Source organism: Marmota monax, unplaced genomic scaffold (genome assembly GCF_021218885.2).
Source record: "Marmota monax isolate L192 unplaced genomic scaffold, Marmota_monax_Labrador192_F-V1.1 WCK01_AAM20220418_F8-fsc00139, whole genome shotgun sequence".
Lineage (NCBI taxonomy): Eukaryota > Metazoa > Chordata > Mammalia > Rodentia > Sciuridae > Marmota > Marmota monax.
Genome location: NW_026695226.1, coordinates 4,731,704 through 4,751,163, shown reverse-complemented (window position 1 = coordinate 4,751,163; position 19,460 = coordinate 4,731,704). Strand labels below are relative to the sequence as shown.

Here is a 19,460-nt window from a genome sequence, read left to right as displayed (position 1 = left end):
CGCCCTTTTTGTATTTTATTTAGAAATAAAGTCTCACTGAGTTGCTTAGCACCTCACATTTACTAAGGCTGGCTTTGAACTCGCAATCTTCCTGCCTCAGCCTCCCATACCGCTGGGATTACAGGTGTATACCACCACACCTAGCATGCTTGACATTTTTAAGGAACAGCAAGGGAACAGAGAGGAAAAAGCAAGGAAACCAGATCTACTATTGTCTCGTACATCATCACAAAGACTGTGGATTTTTGTTGGAATGAGAGGGAGAGCCATTAGAGGGTTTGGGGTGATGGTAAGTCTGGCTTCTGTATGGATGATAGACTGTAGACAGACCAGTTGGGAACAGGAAGACCATTTGGGAGGCTTTCATAGTTCTTCAACTAAGAGATTAAATTAGTCACATTATGGTACTGGTTTGGTTCTTTTTCTAGAGATTACTGATGTATTAGATGTGAAAGAAGAAGAAAAGTCAAAAATGATCTGAGGATTTTGACCTGAGAATGAATTATTCATTTAATGACGTGGGGAAGACAACAGGAGGAATCTGTTTGGGGAACAAAAATCAAACATTTCATTTTAGACATTTGATATTTATTAAATATTCAAAATGTCAGGAAATTGAATGAGATCCAGGTTGGAAACTTAAACTTGGGAATGAGAACATATAGTTCAGTATTCTGCTATAACTATTTAAAGACCAGAACTCAGGGCGTGAATAGCCCTGATTTGTAACATTTGTTGATTTCCATGACATAAGTGCTCCAACCATGGCCAATTTTAAGCCACCAAAATGATTTCATCAAATGTGGAGTTGGAGAGAGATGCCTATTCTCAGCTCTTATGATCTAGTACAATCCAGCTCCAGCACATCATTAATTTTGACATTTTTTTAAAAGCCATGAGCCCAAATGAGATTCCTGAGTAATATGTTTAGATAGCAGAGAGAAGTCCATGGATGGCTCTCTAGAGCACTCACCCACATTTATAGCTGGGAGAAAGGGAAGGAGCCATTAAGTCACAATAATAAGAGCCAGGAGGTTGAAAGATAATCAAGGATAAATAGCATCCAGAAGGCTAAATTAAGCTAGTTTTTCAAGAGAGAATTTATCAGATATGTCAGGAGCCAGTAATAAATAAGGTAAAGACAGAGAAATTATCATTTGATTTGACATTGAATTTGGCAGGTGATTTTAGTGTATTTGTGGTGATGGATGTGAGTTCAAGAGTGAGATAGAGAAAAGAAAGAGGAAGCAATAAATATAGACAAGTCTTTTGAAAAGATTTGCTATAAAGAATCCAAGAGACATGTTCATGGTTAGGAAAACTCAATATTGTGAAGATGTCAGTTCTTCCTAACTGAATGTTATCATGGTAAGAGATGGGGGGGGGATAGAGAACTGATCCTAAAATTTATATGGAAAAGGAAAAGCAAGAGACCTCAATAGCCAACACTGTATTAGAGAAGAACAAAGTTAGTGGATTGACATTGCCTGAGTTTAAGAACTACTGTAAAACCACGTAATCAAGACAATATGATATTGTGAAGGAATAAATTGATAGACCAAAGGAACAGAAGAAAGAGCCCAGAATTAGTCTCACATAAGTTAACTGATCTTTGATGAAGAATCAGAGGTAATATAATAAGAAGATAGTCTTTTCAACAAATGGTTCTGGGACAAGTGTATATTTGTCCAATTTCAAGAAAGAAATCTAGAGACAGACCTTCCAACCTTTACAAAAATTAAATCAAAATGGATCATAGATATAAATGTAAAACATAAAACTATAAAACTTCTGGCAGATAACAGAAAATCTAGATGATCTTGGGTTTGACAATGACTTTTTACATTTAATACCAAAGTCATGATCTATAAAAGAAAGAATTGATAAGCTGGACTTCATTAAAATTAAAATTTTTCTGATCTATGAAGACACTGTGAATAGAAATAAAAGAAAAACATATATTGGTAGACAATTTTTGCAAAAGACATTTGATAAAGGACTGTATTAAAAATATACAAAGAACTCCTAAAATCCAATAATAAGAAAACATACAGCCAGTTAAAATTTGGGCATAAAAACATTAACAAACACCCCACCAGAGAAAGTATACAGATGACAAATAAGCATATGAAAGCATGCATCACATTACATATCATACATATATCAGAAAAATACAAATTTGAACAACAATTATATATCATCACACCCATTTAGAATAGCTAAAATCCAGAACACAGACAATACCAAATGCTGGCAGGTGTATGGAACAACAGAAACTCTCATTCACTGGTGGCGGGAATACAAAATGATGCCAGTCATTTTGAAAGACAGTTTGGTAGTTTCTTACTAAATTAAACAAAAAATTCAACAATCACATGCTCCTTTGGTATTTACCTAAAGGTGCTGAAAACTTATGCCTACACAGAAACCCGCACAGACATTTATAGCAGCTTTATCATAATTGCCCAAACTTGGAAAGAGCCCAGCTGTTCTTCAGTAGGTAAATGGATAAACGGTGGTACATACAGACAATGGAATATAGGTCCACTTAAAAAGAAATAGATTATCAAACCGTGAAAAGACATGGAGGAAACTTAAATGCCTATTACAAAGTGAAAGAAACCAATCTGAAAAGGTTACATACCGTATAATTTCAACCACATGACAGTCTGGGAAAGGCAAAGCTATGGAGAGAGTATAAAGCTCAGTGGTTGCCAAGGGCTAGGGGAGGGAGGGATGAGTAAGCAGAACACAGGGCATTTTGGGGGTGGTGAAATTTCTGGATGAAATTATAACAACAGATGCATGTCATTGTACATTTGTACAAGCCCATAGAATGTATAACACCACAAGTGAACCCTGATGTACACACTGGGCTTTGGGTAATAGAGATGTGTCAATGTCAAGTCATCAGCTGAAGAAGTGCACCATTCTGACAGGGGATGTTGGTAGCACTGAAGGCTATGCAGGAGTCGGGGCAGGGTAGGTATGTGGGACATCTTTATATTTTCCTCTCAGTGTTGCTGTGAACCTGAAACTGCTTTTTAAAAAATAAAGGCTGCCAGGTACAGTAGCACGTGCTATAATCCCAGTGGCTTCAGAGGCTAAGGCTGGAGGCTTCCAAGTCAAAGCCAGCCTCAACAGTTTAGCAAGCTCCTAATCAACTTAGCAATATCCTGTCTCAAAATAAAAAAAAAAAATACAAAAAAAGGGTTTGGGATGTTGCTCAGTGGTTAAGTGCCCCTTCATTCAAACCCTGGTACCCCCCAAAAAAAATTAAAAATAAATAAATAAAGGTTATGAAAGAAAGGAAGGAAAGGAAATGGGAAAAAAAAAAGAAGGGGGGTTCGGGGTTGTGGCTCAGTGGTAGAGGCTTGCCTAGCATGCATGAGGCACTGGGTTCGATCCTGGCACCACATAAAAATAAATAAAATAAAGGTATTATGTTCATCTACAACTAAAAAAATATTTAAAAGAAAAAAGGAAACAGGAAAGAGAAAAGGAAAAGAAAATAGATCAGAGACATGGGTTAGGAACTATAATGAAATACTTGGTCATGTGAGGGTATTTTTTAAGATGAAGTTTTTAATGCCTGTTTATTTGGTGTAAATTCAGTCAAAAGGAAGAAAGGTGATACTGAAGACAGAGGTACAACTATAGGAACAGTGCCCTTGGGATAAGGAGAGTAGGGTTCAGTGTTCAAGGAGCAGGAGTGTGGACCTTGACAGTATTATAGGGGAGCACAGAGGCAGTGGGTAAATAGGTTCTGTATGTAGTATGTGGTAGCTCTCTCCACATCAGGTGACAGAGAGGAGGGTAGCCGAGGTGTTGGAGGCTTGAGAAGGGAGAGAGGGTAAGACAGTTGTCTAGAAAGTGGATTAGGTGAGTGGAGGCTTGCCCAGCTAAGGACCCCTTTGTGGTTAATGTGCATTCATTAAAGTGAAATTAGGCTGGTTTGGCATAGAAGAAACTCAAAGTCAGATTTAACCAGCTTGAGTGTTACCATGGAAATGTGGAGGAATAAGGAAGACAAGAATATATGGAAGGAGGTAACTGGAATGGTGGACCATTAAAATGGAGACTGAGACAGTAGGGGACGGAGGGCAGGCTTTGTGAATTGAAGGTTCCAGGAGGCAGAACTGTTGGAGTATGGTACTAGAAAGAATAAATTGGAAATTTAGAGGTAGAATGCACAAATTTAGTGTATTTTATTAGTAAAAGGGGTGATACTATGCAGACTGTATGTAGCATTCCATTAAGTTATTAATCCTGATCTAATGGCTCAGGAAAAATTGTCATGTACATTAAACTTTGTTTAATATCTATTTTATTTTATAATGGAGGGCAAATTTGGGAAAGCGATTGTATTGCTTCTTATTTTTGCTAATTTTATTTATTATGGAATCTTTAGTCACTTTATTTTTCTGAATTGAATACCATAAACCTTACCAAAACTATAGAAAAAAATAAAATTAGTAAATTTCTTCTAACACAAACCATATCAAAAAAGGTATTCAAATAAATTAGGAAATTTCTCTAAATAAGTCTTCTCCTCTGAATCATAAAGGTCTTCTCCTCTGAATCCCAAAGGTCTTTGCTCAAATTTTTATTCAACTTTGTTTTCCCAGTTTCTCTCTAGAGTTGAAATTAATAATTTTAAGGATTTAAGAATCCCCCCCCTTTTTTTTTTTTCAAAAGGACCCTCCTAAAAGAAACCACACTTTCAGGAATGTCCTCATGTTAGGGGCCAATGCCAGGCAACCTAAACTACTATTCTCTGCGTGAGGTACCACTCCCTGAGGTTGAATGCCAGAAGCAGTTGAAAGGGAAGCTGTTGCTAACCCTCTTGTCTAATCTTCAGGATCACCATATCTAACTCTTCTAGCCCAGATCTTATGGTCTTTCAGGGCAGAACTTTCCTATTCAAATGTAACACTCTGCTGCTACACTTGTATGGGAAACAATAACCATCCAGCCCCAAACAGGTCACAAGCCCTGGAGAGCTCTTCCCTGCACTGGCTAAGTACAAGGAGAGTCAAGTTGAACAAGCAAGGTTCTGTTAACAGTTTCTCCATTTTGGGAGAAAAGAGCATGATGGAAGAACTGGAATGGTGCTTAAAAGATCTAGAGCAAGTTACCTAACCCCTGGGATCTCAACTTCCTTATCTATAAATAGTAGCTAAAGAGCCTCAGAATTTCTAGCCATTGTACTTCTTAATTAGGTATCAGAAAATCTCATTGCCTCATTTCCAACTTCCTGAACAATACTACAGTAAGCCCGTTTTAAATTATAGTTTGCAATTCATATTGCCTTTCAGTAGATCAGCCCTATTCCAAGGAAGTAGCTTTCACCTGCATCACACCATCCTCACATGTATGGATACAGGGAAGAAAGGTCTGTCATGGACCAAGGCAGAGATGTGAAGTTTCCTTTCCACGGGTAGTAAGCAAAATCTTTAATTCCATATTCATTCATTTTTTAATTAAACATATTTATTGAGAGCCTACTATGTTCTTGACACTCTGAGAATATAAAATAAAACAGATAAGAATATTTATGTTTTAGTCGGAGTTTTTACTGCTATGACTAAAGGACCCCACCAGCACAATTGTTGAGGAGAAAAGGTTTATTTGGGGTCTCACAGTTTCAGAGGTCTTAGTCCATAGAAGGCCAGTTCCATTCCTTGGAGCTTGAGGTGAGGCAGAATATCATGTTGGAAGAATGTAGCAGAGGGAAGCAGCTCATATCATGATCATAAAGCCAAGAGAGACTCCACTCTCCAGATACAAATATATACCCCATAGCCACACCCCCAATGAATCACTTCCTCTAGCCACACCAACCTGTCTCTAGTTACCACTCAATTAATCCATCAGGGATTAATCCACTGATTAGGTTAAGGCTATAACTCAATCATTTCTCCTCCAAACCTTGCATTGTCTTACACATAAGCTTTTGGGGGACACCATATCTAAACCATAACACCTGCCTTTGGTGGTGCTTAGGGGTGATGTGAGAAGAAACAAGCAATCCACAAAATTTAAAGCATGATTTCAGATAGTCCTCTGAAGTCCATAGAGTTCTATGAAGAAAATTAGACAAGAAATGTAACTTGGATATTTGGCAACAGGAATATGAGGTTAGAGGATGGCTACTTTAGGTATATTTCCTACCATAAATGCAGTTCTCTGTGTGTGGAGGAGTAAGAGTGGGGACAGTTACATCTCTTAATGTTCTTACTCCTTAAACACACATGTGTAAACATGCACTTGAATAAGCAAGTGATTCTTTCTTTTTTCTTTGTAGCAAAGGAGAAAGGAGAGAAGAAGTTGTTTGGTTTCTCCTTTGTGCCCCTGATGCAGGAAGATGGCAGGACCCTTCCAGATGGCACTCATGAGCTCATTGTGCACAAGGTACCATTCATCACATATTGGTCATGGCAGTGGAAAATGGGGCAGTCATTAACTCACTCTCTTGCCAGTTTGAAAAAGAGAAAAAAAATTCACTGAAAAGAATGTTATTGTGTAAGATTGCTGGCAGGGAGAATGTCTTTGAAAGTATTATTTGGAGGTATTTTTCTATATCCCATGTCATATTCTAAAACATAGTTTAAGGATCATTTATTTTTTCATCTTAATTTAGAGATAGGTATTTGGGTAAATCTGAATGCTGATCTTAACGTCTTTTCATTGCTTTGATAAGATTAAATAAACCTCACAAATAAAATTTTAAATACCATCAATACATTTTTTTATGTATCTGTATGTTGCCAGTGGTGAATTTAGCATAGTCAGAATTACATTTTTTTCTTTTCTTTTTGTCTGCACTTTGCTATCACAGCTGTTGTAGTTTTCATCTTAAATCCAGAATTGCTGTAAAAATGTTTCAAACAAAGTGTGCTATTGTAGGTCTCCAAAAGAAAATTCAGAAAGTGAGGAACCCAAAGAAATGATAAGAATACTTGCAATAAGGAAATATAAAATAAAAATGTATTTTTAAAGTATATAGGCAATTTTCTCATTCACATCCCTCCATTTTTATAACCCTGTGATAGTCTAGGCTCTCATCAGTTCTCACCTGTGCTATCTGGTCCTGCTGATCTGGGTTTTGTCTCCCCCTACTCCAGGTTCTATCCGGATATTAAAGGTGACCTATCTAAAATACAGATCCAGCAAAGTCATCTCTTAATCTAGGAGTCATACAAAATCTCATTGCTACAAGAATAAATCCTGGGCTTCTCAGGGTGTGCCAGGCCTCTACCTCCACTGCTTCACCCCTCACTACTTCTTGTCCCTTCATGCTGCAGCTACATGCAGCCCTTTCTAGTTCCTTATATCCTCATATCCTCCCTGCCAGTTCTGTCTGCTCTTCCTTTAAGGACTCCTGGAGTCATGCCTCTCTCCCTGATTTTCTCTTGTGCATCCTCAGGTGCTCACCTTACCCACACCCTTCTTCAGGAACTGTTACCAGCTTCCTGGCTGTACTCCCCATGTTTCCGGCTGATCAAGCAACCTCTCCTGACCTCCCTAAGTTTCTGCATGCATCTCTTACCATTTTATTCAGCACACTGCCCCCACATTTATCTGATGATCCCCTAGCTTATCCCAGTAAGTTTTTGAGCCTCTCTAAAGCAGCAGCTATGCCAGATGATTCTGCCATGCAGCAGATGTGCAGTGAAGATTTGTTGAATGAATAATGTGATCACAAACAAAAATTTTCTTTACCTTTAGATAACTGCTAATAAAATAAGTAGTGATGAACAGCACATCTGGTCATTCCTATTGTTATGTGCATGTATATGTGTGTGTCTGTTTCTTTAATAATTCGTTTCCTTGCTATTTGTTCAATATGTTCATTGAGGAAAAATTCCATCCAGAATATAATCAAGACAGGTGCAGAGAATATAACCAAGACAGTCAAATCCCTCCATTTCTGGTGCTTACATTCTCTTTATTTCATAAAGTTATCTAAAGAAATTAGCACATGAACAAGAATGACTTTATGACATTTGCCAGTAAATGGAGACCTATTATGCTAAGTGAAATAAGCCAATCCCAAAAGTCAAATGTTTCCTCTAATATGTGGAAGCTAAAGCACAAAAGAGGGGAAGAATAGAAGTTCAATAGAGTAGACAGTGGGAAATGGAGTGAAGGGAGGGGGATAGGAAAAGGAAAGACAGTAGAATGAATCAGACATAATTTTCCTATGCACATATATGAAAACATCACAGTGAATCCATTCATGTATAGGCACAAGAATGGGGTCCTAACTAGAATAAGATATAATCCATGTTTGTATCATTATATCAAAATGTATCCTACTGTCATATATAAAAAGAACCAATAAATAAACAAATAAATAAATAGAAAAGGAGCTAACAATGTTTAAATATAAATAAAACATATTGTAGAGTAACCAGTAAGGCAAACAGAAGAATGTACTAGACACCTGGAACGATCTATTTATCTCACCTGTAGGCCAGAAGCTCCCTTATAAGAGATAGTAGTATGACAGGCAGAATCTTCATCCACTCTTTTCTGAAAGATGTAAATAGCATAGCTATCTTAACCTTAAGAAGTCTTGACTCAGAATAGTCAGGACTGAGATAATTAAAACTGGGGTAACAGAAGAGTGAATCGCTTTTGTATCATATATCATGTATCGACACTCACCTGTGGGTTGGAGCATGCTTCTTTGACACATGCTAGTTTTGCAGTCGAGTCCTAATTGATTTCTGTAAATGAGTGTGAATAATACCCAGACTCTCAGTTACTGCCTAGAGAGACCCAGTGCGTCAGATGCCAGAGGACAGGTAGCAGAGCTCACTTCTCCATGTGAGCAGTTATGAGTCTAACTGACATTGACTCCCACAGGCCCAGTCGACTCCTTTATCAGAGGCCTCTCTGGTGTCTTTTCCATGGGGCCAAAACTTTCCTCTAAACAGCTTTGAATGAGCTCAGGCCCTTGCATAAATTTTGACTAAGTACTCAGAATTCTGATCCATAGAGGCGATTTTATTTGAGCTTGAACAATTTACAGTGCAGGTATTCCCAGTGATCATCCTCAACCAGAGGGTAAGCTCAGGATGATGATGTGTCAATTTGGGGCAGACCTTCATTGTATAGACCCATCCCGAAGCATTAGCTTTACAATCAAACCCCCAAGTTTCAGAGTTTGCTTATGAACAGGGTTATTTAGTATTGCTTATTCAAAGATTTGTGAAATTCTTGCCAAGTATAACAACTTCTGTTTCCAGCCAGGTTGATGCTGTGGTTTTCTTTCTCATATAACTGAGCCAACAAGTTCAGTTTCAGCTTAAGGCCATTTGTAGTTTATGATTATAAAACCATATTAGCAGCATAATTCTTATCCTGCCATGGCAGGAAGGCTCCCAGTCTGCTGATAATTGCAACCTTAAAGGTATTACTTAAAAAGAAAGTGACATGGAGTAGGGGGTGGGGGAGTGGATTTCAAATCAACGGCTGGAAAAGTAACTCACTTAATAAGTGATGTTGAGATGACTATGATAGGGACACCTTTCTCCCTTTCATCTTAACCTAAATGATTACATGTTTGCAATGATTTCCAGTACAAATAAACTATAAAATCTATAAACATTTAAATGGTGTAGCTCTAGAAGAATCAGGAAAATAACTCTTATCAGTCATCATGAGAGATTTAGTCCTTCCAGAGTTCTCTTTGCAGCCCTCAGAACATCAGCAATATTCCCAGTGGTTGATGGGTAGGTCCAAAACTCCCCTCTGGAGTTACTAATTTGCTAATTATAGCATTTAATCTTCATAAGTTTTTTCATCTCACTGCATTTTGTCAGGATTGTTGTCTCCCTCAAGTTTATGGGGATATTTTTGGCTTCCTCTGTCCAGCTACTGCTGGAAAACAAGAAAAGAGACCAAAGTAATGAGGATGGGAAATTATATGTCTTATGTCTCTTAAGGATAATGATGTGAGGATCTAGAAGGACGACAGGAAGACAGAAGCTGCACACTGGAGTCCTCATTCTGCCTGATTCTGTTGGAGGATTCTTAGTAACTGAAGTAAATTCTAAAACACCCTCAAGACTATTAAAATTAAATAATTAAAATTAATTACACTACCTGCCTTTGAGAAATTGGGGTTTAATAAATTCATATTGCTGATTATCTGACATCATCGTGGTTAACATGGTCCAACTCAACAAAGCTAGGGTTTTGCTTAGTAGAGAATCTGATTCCTCTAGCAGGATTTATTTTGGCTTTCTAATCCAAGACATCTTAATAGGAAAAGGGCCAGGTGAGAAGTCCCAAATAGAGGATAATACTGTTTCCTGTGGGGAGAGGATTAGTTTAATGTGATGATATAGAATATGAAAGTCCTTTGCAGGTTAATTCATTTCACCTTTGCTACCTAAAATGTGTCCATAAATCCTTAAGTCCATATTTTTGTTCCCATACATTTTTAGTTTCTTATGCCATATTGTATTTCCCAGCTGGTCCAGGTATTCCAACACCACCTCTTTCCACTAGTCATTATCTTTGAGATGAACTTCTCTGATGCATTTAGAAACTGGTGCTCTTCATTTATCCTGAACATCAGTGTATTTGCATTCATAATAAAATTAGAAGATGAAGGGAGTCTGGAATTTTAGGTAGACTGAAGGATTTGTTACCTCACTTATTCCACATGCTGCTCAAACAATTCTGAGAGACTTGTCTTGGAACAATGATCAGTCAATCTTAGATCAGCCAGAAAGCTATGTATTCACCCTAAGCTTGAGGGTAGAATTGATCACCTGCAAATTTTTTTAAGTAAATAACCCAGTAAGTTTATTATAAAAGTGTATCTAACTGAACACAGAAGCTAAGGGGAAAAAATTTAAAAGGCCAAGATACCTTAATAGGTCCTAGCACTTAGGGCTGTAATTATATGAAACCCATCCTGAAAACCCCTTCATGCTAACTACTACTACTTCTCTCTTCCAAAAATGATCTCCCTATAGTGTAACCTGGCTCATGTCTGCTGAGAGGGCTTCCCAGGTACCTGTTGGGGTAAAAAGCTTGTCTCTGAAACCTTGTGTCCAGTGGCTAGAGGTCAGCTGTCTCCTCACCCCTTTCAGAAATACTGACTGGCTTTCCACCTCTTGTGAAGAACTTGCCTACCCTCTATAAGGCTCCTTCCATATTGCACTGTGACTTTCTACCTATCCCGCTGGACCTTCATTTGCATTTAACTTCAGTGTGGTTATTCTTTGGTCCCTTCATTCCCACCCAGCAGGACACATGCCACATGAGTGCTAAATAAGTACTTGGTAATTGATATGACAGATAGATAAGTATGTGGGTAGGTAGGTGGGAGGGTGGGGGATGGATAAAATAAATGATCCAGAATCATCCCATATCAAAACTCCTAAACTCACAATATCGTAACCATAACCTTTCAACCTCCCAGTTTTCTGCTTCTATCTATTTTCCAGTCTTAGTCTCCTCCAACAGACTGCTCCTGCCTTTACTTACTTTCTTTTCTTATTTGGGATATTTCTTCTTCCTTAGTTCTGCTGTGCCCACATGGGAAATAAAAAACAGTCCTAGGTCAGTCTGTCAACTTTGCCTTCTCTTTGCCCCCTCCTATACCCTGTTCCAGGCAGTTGGGTATTATTAGAGGAAATTATAGTGGTTATAGGTTAGCATCAGCCAGACCAGTGTAGATGCAGGACCACCAACATTCAGGCAGACTAATTACCTCCCTCTCAATCCCCATAGAACTACTGGCAAGATTTTACAATCTCCTTACCCTACTACTTCCTGTCTACTTAATAGAGAAAACAGAAGCCACCAGACAGGAACTTCCTTAACTTCCTGTGCTCTCCCCCCTGCCACCTGCAAACTTATCTGCATCCTTCCTTTTCTTCCTGCTTCCTGTCTCAAGGGATGAGGCAAGGCTCCTTCTCTCCCAAGGCCAATTCTTCTACTTTCTGCCCTCAGGATTTTCCTCCCTCCTATGTTTTCTAGGATGCTGACCCTCCCAATGGCCTCCCTCTTCCTCCTGAATCCATAACTATTTCCTCTATTTGGCACTCTTCACTCAGAGCAGAAACATGCTTCAGCATTTTTCTTTAAAAAACATTAAAAAAAATAGCTACCACACTCCCTCTTCCCTTTCCATCATGACATCCAGCCTACATTAGAAACCAGTCTTCTCTCCCTTTCTCTACTTCCTGTGTCCCAGTCAATCACATTCAGTGTTTCCACCATTCAAGTAAAGTTTTTCACCTCCAGGTCATGAATGCCACCCAGGAGCTAAAGTCACTATACCAAAAGAATTAAAAATGTTTTTTCCTTTACTTGACTTCCCTGTAGTAGCATGTGACAATGTTGATTATACTTCTTGAAAATCCCACATTCTGTCATCTGTCTGGCATTGCTTTTCTGAGTTCCATCCTTCTTCCTCTTTGAGGATTTCTCTCTTTACACCTAAATGTTGTTGTCATGGATTAACCTTCCACTGCCTTCTGTCTTGGATCTCCTCATCCACTTCCATGGATTAACTTACTACATTTCTATGCTGATGACAGCCAAATCTGATTTTCTGGTCCACAACTTTTATCAGCCTACTGAACATCTTTAGTTGGTTTTTTCCAAAGATACCTCAAATTCAGCATGTCCAAAACTGAGCTTTTAATCTCACCTCCATCCACTCCTGCCATGAATAGAAACCTGCAAAATTTCCTTGTCTTGTCACACTCATCCTCCATAACTAAACAGCCAGTTGCATGGTATTGCTTCAATTCAGGGAATTTTAACCAGAGGTGACTATCAGAATTACCTACTCTTATTTAAGAGGTCTTGGATAGTCCCAAGGCTTTTCTATGTTGAACAATTTTATGTTCTAGCCATACTATACTGCATAAATTTGTCCAGCTATGCCTGTGCATTTTTAACAGTTATTTTTAAGATTCATTTAGACTTACAGAGGAGTTGCAAATATTCCCATGTAGCTGTCACCCAAGTATCCTTATGTTAACCTCCTATATATAAACTGTAACATATCAATCAAAACTAAATTAATCTTGGGGCTGGGGATGTGGCTCAAGCAGTAGCACGTTCGCCTGGCATGCACGGGGCGCTGGGTTTGATCTCAGCACCACATAAAAATAAAATAAAGATGTTGTGTCCACCGAAAACTAAAAAATAAATATTAAAAAATTATCTCTCTCTCTCTTTTAAAAATGAACTAAATTAATCTTGCCAAGACACTGTTAACACAAGATTTACTTGGATTTCACAATTTTTCCACTAATGTAATTTATTTTGGGGGTGGGTATCAGGGATTGAACTCAGAGGCACTCAACCACTGAGCCACATCCCAGTCCTATTTTGTATTTTCTTATTTAGAGACAGGGTCTCACTGAGATGCTTAGCACCTTGCTTTTGCTGAGGTTGGCTTAGAACTCGTGATTCTCCTGCCTCAGCCTCACAAGCTGCTGGGATTATAGGCGTATGCCATTGTACCAGTCACTAATGTCATTTTTGTGTCCCAGGATCTCACATTCCATTTAACTGTCATGTGCCCATGACCTCGTACATGTACTTTATTCCCCAGAGCCTTTCCTTGCATTGCTTCTTCCCTCCCTTGGCTTCTCTCCCTTGCCTGTGGGGTGACCCTCTTATTCTCTAGGACTGAAGTCAGGTAGTCCTTCCTAGAAATACTTCTTTCCCTTCCCCAGAAGAGCTGCTATCCAGTGGTCTTCAGAGCTCTGAAATCAGTTCTAACAAGCAAGCACCAAGGTTAGATAGGTAATAATGCCCTCAAGGACAGGGGCCGTGTCCATTTCCTTGTTACATTAGTAATGCTGAATTGAAGGACTGGCTAATAGTAGGAATTTATTAAATCACATATCTTACGAAATGGCACATATCGTGTTCTGGAACACTATTCATTACTGACCACTGTGGTGTCTTTCATGTGCCTAAGACAAGAGTCCCAAGTAGCCTAGCATATGATGTATCATTCACTGCTATTTGTACTGATTTCTATTATGAAAAATAAAAAAAGTATCTGTGAACAAGATATGTAATCCCTTGATTGAAGCTACCTCTGCTACTACAGAGCCTGTATTTTGATACTTCCTTAAGATTCTGAAGGAGCCTGTCCTCCTGGTCAGATCTGATTTCAGAACCATGTATGGTAAAATAGCTGGTTCTCATCTCCTTCCTCTTCTTTGTAGTAAATCAACTCCTAGCCATTTTAAGATGACTGCACAGATTCCAGATTATCAAAGCAAACAGAGAACTATCTAGTACTCTGACAGTGACATAGTTTTGTTCACCCAATCCGATAGCAACCTCAGAAGGCCTTGTTTTGTCTTAAAAGAACTGCTTGATTCATCCTTCCCTCAACCAACTACCATCACACAGCTACCACAACCTAGCAACACTTTAGCTGTGTTTTTTCTCCCGTAAGAGAACACTGGGTTTGGTGGGAAAAAATCCCTTTGCCAAAGCCAAAACAGTCCATATACAGGTGTTCCCCAGAATACAGATGATCCATATTTTACCACTCATCCAGTTTGGGAGTATAACTGGATTTTACCATGATGACAAAATCATCTCTCACTTTCATGAAGTAGAAGAATCTCAGAGCTACAGTTTGGTGCAGCCTCCCCAGTACTGATCCTATTTTCAGGGTTGAATATTTCCAAATAAAGAACCAGCAGTGCTAACCACACTTTCAGAGTCATTTCTGTGGCTTTATTGACTCAGTCTTTCACTTAACTGGGAGATTATTCATTCCCATTTGTTTCCTCCTTCTCCCACCTAGATGAACAATGTCTGGGGCATTCACCACTGACTCTTTTCATTCGCTGGCTTCTGCTAGTAAACTGTGCACTTCCTGTTAGGAGTCTAGGTAACTTTTTGGCTGAAACCCTTGCTATCACCTGCCCCTGCCCTATAGGCCTACCTTGTGGAACCCTGTTTCTATTCTTTACTGTTCTCTAACCCTATTTCCTTTCTAGAGTCCTGGCCCTCAAAGGACCGACCTCTTGTTCATTCTTTGTAATCTCATGCTCCAGTGTCATGTCTCATCTCTTATCTTCCCCTCTTACCCATTCCATCCAAGTCACATGATTCCTTTTTTTTTTCTCTTGAGTGGTTTCAGCATGTAGACCAGCCATTTCCCTGAAAGACTCATGGCCTTTTCTCTTTTGAAATCATTTCGCTTCTACATTACAACTCAGAGCTCTTTCCCAGGTGTCTCTCACATATATTCCTTTTTTTGGTAAGCGAACGTGTTTTAAACTTTCTTAACCATACAAAATGTTTCATATTTTATTTACAAATCAATAAATTTTAATTGCATTATATTTGAATTCAAAATGCGGTTAAAACAACCTTAGAAAGAGGCAATATTTTATAGTAGTTGTGAATACAAATCCTGAATCTGACAAGGACTACTCTTGTGACATTAGGTAAAACACATAAGCTCCTCAGGTTTGTAATATCCTGTTTCATAAGGTTGTTATGAGAAGAAAAGAGATACAAGTGCTTAACAGTGCCTGACATACAATGTGTTCTCATAAACTGTAGCTCTCTGAGTTGTTAAGTCTAGTGCTTATATTATGTGTTAAGCATGCATGCTGAAAACCTCAAAGAAAAATAAGATATGCTATAGAAATTTCTGTATAATTTCTTAAACATTTCAGAAATTGATTAAAACCTGTCCAAAGAGTGGCTATATGTTTTTCTTTATTGAGTTGATAGGTAAAATTCTCTATTTACCCTCCCCCATCTCTCTGCATGGTCATACACACACACACACACACACACCCCAGTGGTTTTGGTGGAAGGTCTTAAAATAACTTTTGTGTTGACCATACTTATTATTGTGTTTTGTACTTGAATGAGGGTGATAGAGTTTAGCTGCAAGAAGCTGTCAAGGTGTCATGTCCTAGGCTCAGATGCTTAGTTCCCCAGGAAGAAGGAGGAGGGAAGTAAAAAGATTAGATGAGGGAGTGGGGAAAATAAGAAATATGTGTAGGGTCAGAATTTCTGTGGACAGATGGAGCATGTCAGACTAGGGCAGGCTGCAGTTCATAAGGAGGTAGCCTGGAAATTGCTGGGCAGCCTATCTGAGTTCAGTTTGTCATTAGACTTTAGTCACCGTAGGAAGTGGTGGTTAGATCTATGGAAGACAAATAAGGCTGGGGATGGGAGACCAGAGCATGCTTCTAACTCTATAGACCGATCCAGTTGGGGAATAGAGTAAATTTAGGGTGCTATGACTTGCTATGATGGCCCTGACACCAGGAACAAGAGTAGGTGGGGGGGGGGGGGCAGTGATCCAGGATTCCAGAACTTTGCTTTGCCCCAAGCACTTTTTCTGAAGAAAGCATTTGAAGTGTTCACCTTCTAATTATCCTTTAAAATATATGTGTGTATTTTATGCAGTCATCTGTCTATGCGAAGTAACCCACAGTAATAAAAGGAAGTATTTGGAGTTGTAACACTAGAAGAGAATTATGGACGTTGTTTATTATGTTTGTATTGATACTCCTCTTATGAAGCAGATCTGCTAGTAAGAATATCTCATAATATTCTGATTTTGTTTCTGTAAATTCTTCCTAAAGACTTATTGAAAATAAGAATTTTTTTAAAATACACTTTGTGAATCATACAAAAGTCTCAAGCACAAGGGTTTCTGTGATTAAACTCCTGCCTGTTACCAGGAAAATACTTGAAGCAATTTAAATAAATAGAGTTCACATGAGTTTTGAAATTTATACCCCACACGTGCAAGGCCCTGAGTTCGATCCTCAGCATCACATAAAAATAAATAAATAAAACAAAGGTATTATGTCCAACTACAACTGGAAAATAGATATTTTAAAAAAAGGAAAGAAAGGGAGGGAAGGGAAGGGAAGGGGGAAAAAGGAAGGAAGGAAGGAAGGGAGAGATTTATGCCCCAAAGAGGCTAAGCTCAAGCAGATCTATGTCTGTTAAAACTTTTTTTTTTTTTTTTTTTTTGATGGGTACCGGGAATTGAACTCAGGGGCACTCAACCACTGAGCCATATCCCCAGCCCAATTTTGTATTTTTATTAGAGACAGGGTCCCACTGAGTTGCTTAGCACCTTGCTATTGCTGAGGCTGGCTTTAAACTTGCACTCCTCCTATCTCAGCCTCCCCAGCCACTGGTATTACACGCATGCACCACAGTACCCGGCTACAACATTATTTTTTCTCAAAATTTTAATTTGTCATTAAAAAAGCAGCATACAAATAAACCAAAATTAGATAAAAACACCATACTCTCATTATTAAGATTATGTTAACCGTTAACCCCTTAGTGTGTATCCTTCTAGCTATATAGACTTTTAAAATAAATGATAACCGAGCATATATATTTATTTTAATGTACTTTTTTTTTTTTTAACAATTAATGGCTTTTTTTCAATCACTAAATTCTTATCTCACTTAGAACTTAACTTTCAAATACCCACAAAAATATTTGGGCAATTCAGCACGCTTGTTCAAATCCAGGACCATCTGTTATATCAGGCTGTCTCTGAAGTGTTGATTACTCTAGAACAATCCCTTTGTTGACAACACTGACTTGAAGGGATGGGCCACACCTACTGTAGAAGGCACCACTTTCCCGGTTTGTCTTGATGCTTTTCTGTAGCGTTGTTCAGCATGTCGTTCCATTCCTGTGTCTCCTCTGGTGCCAGGTTAAACATCTTTGGTGACAATGCATTGTAGATGATGTGTGTCCCTGTGTTGCCTGCCTTGGTGTGATCACAGCCTGATCCCCCACATGCAGTTGTGTTTTTCCTCTTGCTAACAGGAAGTAATCTATGTGTTGGCATCACATGTGCATTCAGGTCCTCATCAACAAGTCTCCTGCTGATTTTAGCAGTAAACAGCAGTCCTTAACTGAAGAAATAATTACAGTAGGGATATGATATTATATTTTCTGAATCTGTAATTTCTTTTACATTTGTTAGCCAACATTTTTTGTGAAGAAGAGATTTCCTTTGCATAGTGGGACTATTAGATTATCTGAAATACCTTTTCTTTAATTGCGGGTTTTCAAAGTACAGCTTTAACAGCTGACTCAGCTGAGATGTTGGAAAAATTTAAGCATTCTTTTTAAAAATCCTCTGGTCACTGCAAATATGATTTCTTGAGCATTTTCAGTGTATGAGGGACTGTGTTAAAGGCTTTATGTAATCTAATTCTTCTGACAAGATAATGAGGTTTTAGAGAAAGACAACAGAAGCTCTTGAGCAGTTAAGTAACTTGATAAGGTCTCTCACATTGGAAATGACAGCACTAGGATTTAAATTCAGATGGATCTGAGTCCATAATTTGTACTTAATTCTTTTTACACATTTTTGTTGCATTTTACTTAAAAGCCAAATTCTGCTTATAATGTTTTTTGGAATGTTTCCTTGTTCATAAATGGGTAGGAATGGAAATTTTGCTCAATAATTCTTAATGAAGTCTCTTTCCCCTCTTTTGTTTTTTTGTTTAAATATTTTAACAGTGTGAAGAAAACACAAACCTTCAGGATACTACCCGCTACCTCAAGCTTCCGTTTTCCAAGGGCATTTTCCTTGGGAATAATAATCAAGCCATGAAGGCAACAAAAGAGTCTTTTTGGATAACATCTTTTCTCTGTTCCACAAAACTCACACAAAATGGTAATGTATGATACAGTGTTATTTGAAAGCCTTTGTACCTAAGTGCATGTATGAATTTTGGTAAGAATATTCAACATGTACTACAGTTACATTTAAGAACTTTGCACTAGAAAAATTGTTGATCTGTTTAGGATTTCCAATAAAATGGAAACAGGGGTGACCCAATGATCAGTTGAATACGTGACATTTAAGGATTTCAAAATTATCCCAGTGTTGAAAATCAAGTACACAACTCCTCAAACAAATCATTAAAACCCAGCTGCATTTTTAAAAGAGACAACAACAACAAAAAAATACCACCACCTTAATGTCTTGTTTTATAGCTCTGTAAAGAGTGCTAATTGTAGGCTTTAGAATAAAGCCTGTTTTTTGTTTAATTAGATGGATATTGCTTTTCTGCTCTGGCATTACTTTTTATGTCAGTGATTGTTTAGCAAGTTATGATTAATAAAGCAAGCTTTTCTCCTTGGCAAATTGTTATGAAAACATGGTCTGTAATGAAAGAAGTAAATTAAACATTTTTTTTTCAGTTTTTCATGGTTGCCATATAAGGCTCTTAGCTTGTACCCTGAATGCTATATTAATAAGTTAGATTCATTATACTGAGGAGAATCACTTCATAATAAGGTATTGTGTCTCATAGAACGCCACTGTGCCTGAACATTTGTTAGGTGTTATTACTTCTGTCTGTTGTGTCATGGAACATCCTTTGTAGAAGGAAGCATAGTTCTTCTCTTAGAACATAGTATCAGGAAAGAAGCAA

General features: G+C 38.2%; 1 protein-coding gene across 4 annotated transcripts in view; it reads left to right on the top strand.

Moving 5' to 3' along the window:
- The window catches only part of Dock4 (dedicator of cytokinesis 4), a 457,617-nt gene that overhangs the window by 299,069 nt on the left and 139,088 nt on the right, over positions 1 to 19,460 (top strand). For all 4 annotated transcript variants that reach the window (XM_058576081.1, XM_058576082.1, XM_058576080.1 and 1 more), the window contains exons 16-17: positions 6,308 to 6,414; positions 18,541 to 18,697. In XM_058576081.1, the coding sequence (XP_058432064.1) occupies positions 6,308 to 6,414; positions 18,541 to 18,697 (264 nt within the window). The remainder of the gene's footprint in view (positions 1 to 6,307; positions 6,415 to 18,540; positions 18,698 to 19,460) is intronic.